We start from the raw sequence: 4,308 nt of genomic DNA, 5'->3' as shown, positions 1-4,308 counted from the left end.
GGCTGTACCCATAAATTATGTAAATAATCGAGATTGGACAAGACAATCCAGTGATCAGTCGCATGAGCATCATCAAAACGACATGTCCATTCTTCTGACAGCAATTAGAGTTTTTCTTCGAATAGATACTATACCAGTGGGACAGCATTAGGCCAATACCGAGATTACGTAATGCTGTGTGCTGTTTCAATTTGCCAGGAACACACTAACACTTACCCAAGTGACATATTGTTTTTCGCCATGGGAATGCTAACAATATGTTTGAAATGAACATCAAAGGGTGGTTGCTCTGTTTTATTTATCGTCGAACCCAGGAAACTATGAACCATATTACAGCAGTCTTTACTAAAAGAAACTGGCCTAGACAATCAAGTGACTGACCCCACAAGCATCAATCCTTACAATGTGATATGTAATGAAGCACATAATGACATGAACTCAAGATTTCCAATGATGCGGTCTCACTCAATATTGGAATATCCATTTTTCTCTGACAATACTTGTTTACGTACAATCAGATACAATAACATAATCATGATAAGCTGCAGTAAAGATACTACAAACAACACATAGTGTAACATCTGCACAAATATGCTTGCCATCAGCTGTCCAATTAAAAGGGACATGACAGCGTATCCCACTGTATCCACAATAGATGATATACCATACAACACGTATCTATGCGCATTAGAATCAAGAGCCCACGTCTGAATTGCCGGGAAGACAGGGCCACACACTGCTGCTAAAATACCTGTCCCTGTCCACAAGCATGTGATATTTATTTCGGAAACACACACAAGCATGACAGACATCATTATGGTTCCAGCTGTGCAGACGTTGATGAGCACAATCTGCGATACAACTTGACTACAAAGTGTGCCAAGCAAACGTCCAATAGTGATGCAAGCGTAAAATGATATGGACACATATGCCATCTGTGTATTACCTGCATGCAGTTTGCTGTGAATGCCAAACGTTGGTAAGTACTGTCCATATACAAAGATCATATTCCCACAGATTGTAGTGTAGATGATTATAATGAATAAAAACATGCCGTCAGCTGTGCTGCTTGTGATTATCCCCGTCTTCTCCTTTACCGGATTCTCTTTCGTGTTTATATCCTTTTGAAACGATTTGTGTGCAAGCATATAACCTGGAAGCACAAACACTCCTGGACCTGCGATCAGGAGAAAGCCATACTTTAAATGAGAACTGAAACTTTGACAAATATCCTCTTGTAAATGGACACTGCTGTTCAGTGCGATAAATGTTGTATTGATATGATTAAATATTGATCCGTTATGGTACGTATAGTGATTGTCAGATAGAAACAGAGAGATAGCAAATGGCCCTGCAAAGTGTCCAGCAGTCATTGCTAAAACGATGATATGGATGGTTGCAGCGTGTTCTTTACTCAACTCCCCAGAGAGTAGAACCATGGCTACAAAACAAAAAGCATGGCATTTAGAATCTGCAACAGCACAAAGTAATTTCAATATGACAGACAGTTACATCCTGGCAGGACTCTGTCCCGAACTGAGGCATATTGCTATGTACTTGCTAAGTTTACGTTTTATGTTTATTTCAACTCTTTCCGAATTATAATTGTGCATGGTGTTGTATCAGGGGAAATGATGAAATAGCACCTGTGAGAAAGACTTCAAATGGGTAGAAAACAAATGTGAACTTCTTGATTCACGCGTCATGACATGTCATACTTCACAAAAACAAATTATGGACGTTGTAGGTTTAACATAAACTTTGTATTTGACCCGTCTGATTGGGGTAAACCTTGCATTTCTTGTCTGTCAAATTGTTGCTTCGCTTCGAGTCATTATCAATACAAATTTCATGATATTGCGAGCTTAACGTACATATCAAAGACGTCCATCTCAGATCATTCCAGAACAATATGGTAGTTATCAAGAATGAGTGACCAAATGCGACACATGTCATGTCAGCGTGATACGGAATGCTTTCATATTGCATCTTTACATGGAGAATTCACACTTCCATACCCACTTCTTGAACAATCAGGACGGGGAATGCTTTCATGTTTTGACAATCAGGACAGGATATGCTTTCACTTTTAGGACAATCCGGACAGGGCATACTTTGACTTTTTTGAACACCTGGTGTCCTCACTGGTTTCTAATAACATATTAAACCATCATTCTGTTCACTATTATGTGGTTTTAGTGTTTTCAGCAGATAGTAGGAACTATCAGTATTTTTTAAATTTCGAACTAACCATGTATTGTAAATCCGTCCGCCAGTCCAGCTCCACCAGACAAGGCTAGTGCGATCCAAAATATAGGCACGAGAGGCACAGAAGCCAAGATACAACACGCAGTGGTCATAGAAGCGGCTGCTATTCCGTAGATATTGAAACATCTTCTCATCTTCAAGAACAGCAATGAGCCTACCACTCTACCCGCTGTAATGACAGGGTGCAACAGACTGATTTGCTGTTGAGTCACATTAAAGGTACATTGCAGATCTCGAAGCGCAGGTCCCATACAACTGTCAGCCATGCCCTGTCACGAAACACAAATAAGGTCACTATGACTGAAAAAATAATGTAAAGATGGTATGGTGCAGTTCTTACACCCGTGTGGAGAATAATCTGTACATATAATTGGATGTTCTATAAATACGTCCCATCAAAGGTTTAGACTCACTAAAAACATTCATCACCTGCAAAGCGTATGCAGATACACTGCACAAGGACCATGCAGCATATTGGTGAAAAAGTATGTATCATGCATGTGAACAGCTGCGTTTTGGTGTAAAGTTACCAATTATTTTCACTGATGTTTATAATTTATTCAACTCTATAACTCTTTATTCAACTTTACGGATTTGTTTCACAATGCATCAGTTCATGAGTAAACAGTACCTTCAAACAATATTGAATATTTTGCAACATCTAGTTTAGAACAGATGAATGAAGGGTGTGGCTATATTTACATCATTGAGTCTAGACTTTTGATTTGGAAGGTATATTTTTCATAATATTGTGCATAACAGATGAACAACAGTTAACAACAGTTTCAGCCAACATTCAAAGTCGAGTAGAAATAGCGGAAATTCAGGACTAAAGATAAGTATATACTTACGTCCAACAATGCTATGAAACAGAGAAACCCTATCCGGACGCCTAGCTGCGTAGACTTGTGCATCTTGGGGATGCAGGGTGCAATGAAAGGCATCGGAAAACAACAACATCTGGTACGCGAATGTATCCACTTGACATACTCTGATTGACTTAATAGGTAGGTGATACTGCTGATCACAGAATTCAGTTAAAACGATATGCATGAGAACTGACAAGCGAACCTGTAATTAATCTGCTTTATGAAGATGGAAATGAGAACCAATTAATGAACTTGCGTTAACAGAACGTGTGTCCCACAAAGATACTGGTCAGAATTCACCTTCAGCTACCTATGCTTGTTGGAAGAGGCGACAAACGGGATCGGGCGGTCAGTCTCGCTGGCTTCGTTGACACGCGTTATCGTATCCCGATGTCGTATTAATCACTGACTGTCTGGTGCAAGTTCTATTATTTACAGGCCGTTGCCCAATACCCCATTTAGGGTGAAAAACTGTATCTATCGACCAGAAGGAAGCGACCCTAAGACAGTGGAAGAGATGTGTCACAATGAGCAACTTGAGATTAAGTAAGAAAGTATTCCTGTGGAGCGAGATGTGTATCGCTCGTAATTGCAAGAACTGGGACTTCAAGATTCATAAACTGTTTGAAGATAATTGGTGTAGACATCTCTGTAGTACACTGTCTATATTGCCACATGCGATAGACAAGATATCACAGAACCTTTTAACTTCTTTTAAAGCTAAGTGGGAGCAACGTGTTAACAACAGTACTGGCAAACTTAGAACGTACATGTTCTTTAAAGAACAATATGTACAGAGACCCTTAGAGACCTATCATCGCAGTGCATTGGCCAAGTTCAGAAGTGGAGTGGCTCCTATCAGGATAGAGACCGGGACATACGAACGCCTCGCAATTGAAGATAGAACCTGTAACCTATGTCATGATCAAGTAGTTGAAGATGAGTGAGTGAGTGAGTTTAGTTTTACTCCGCACTCAGCAATATTACAGCTATATGGCGGCGGGCTGTAAATAATCGAGTCTGGACCAGACAAACCAGTGATCAACAACATGAGCATCGATCTGCGCAATTGGGAACCGATGACACGCGTCAACCAAGTCAGCGAGCCTGACCACCCGATCCCGTTAGTCGCCTCTTACGACAAGCTGAGTCACCTTTTATGGCAAGCATG

At 40.3% G+C, this 4,308-nt stretch overlaps 1 protein-coding gene across 1 annotated transcript; it reads right to left on the bottom strand.

Annotated features, from left to right (window-relative positions):
* Nucleotides 1–279: 279 nt before the first annotated feature.
* LOC137260503 (uncharacterized) lies at nt 280–3,197 on the bottom strand. Its single transcript, XM_067798176.1, has 3 exons — nt 3,120–3,197; nt 2,252–2,537; nt 280–1,441 (listed from the first exon to the last, which is right to left on the bottom strand). Exons 1-3 carry the CDS (start codon nt 3,180–3,182, stop codon nt 462–464), a joined length of 1,329 nt encoding a protein of 442 aa, XP_067654277.1. The 5' UTR covers nt 3,183–3,197; the 3' UTR covers nt 280–461.
* Nucleotides 3,198–4,308: the final 1,111 nt, after the last annotated feature.

Source organism: Haliotis asinina, chromosome 13 (assembly GCF_037392515.1).
Source record: "Haliotis asinina isolate JCU_RB_2024 chromosome 13, JCU_Hal_asi_v2, whole genome shotgun sequence".
NCBI lineage: Eukaryota > Metazoa > Mollusca > Gastropoda > Lepetellida > Haliotidae > Haliotis > Haliotis asinina.
The sequence above is the reverse complement of the archived record's forward strand: the minus strand, read 5'-3'. Positions and strand labels throughout refer to the sequence as shown.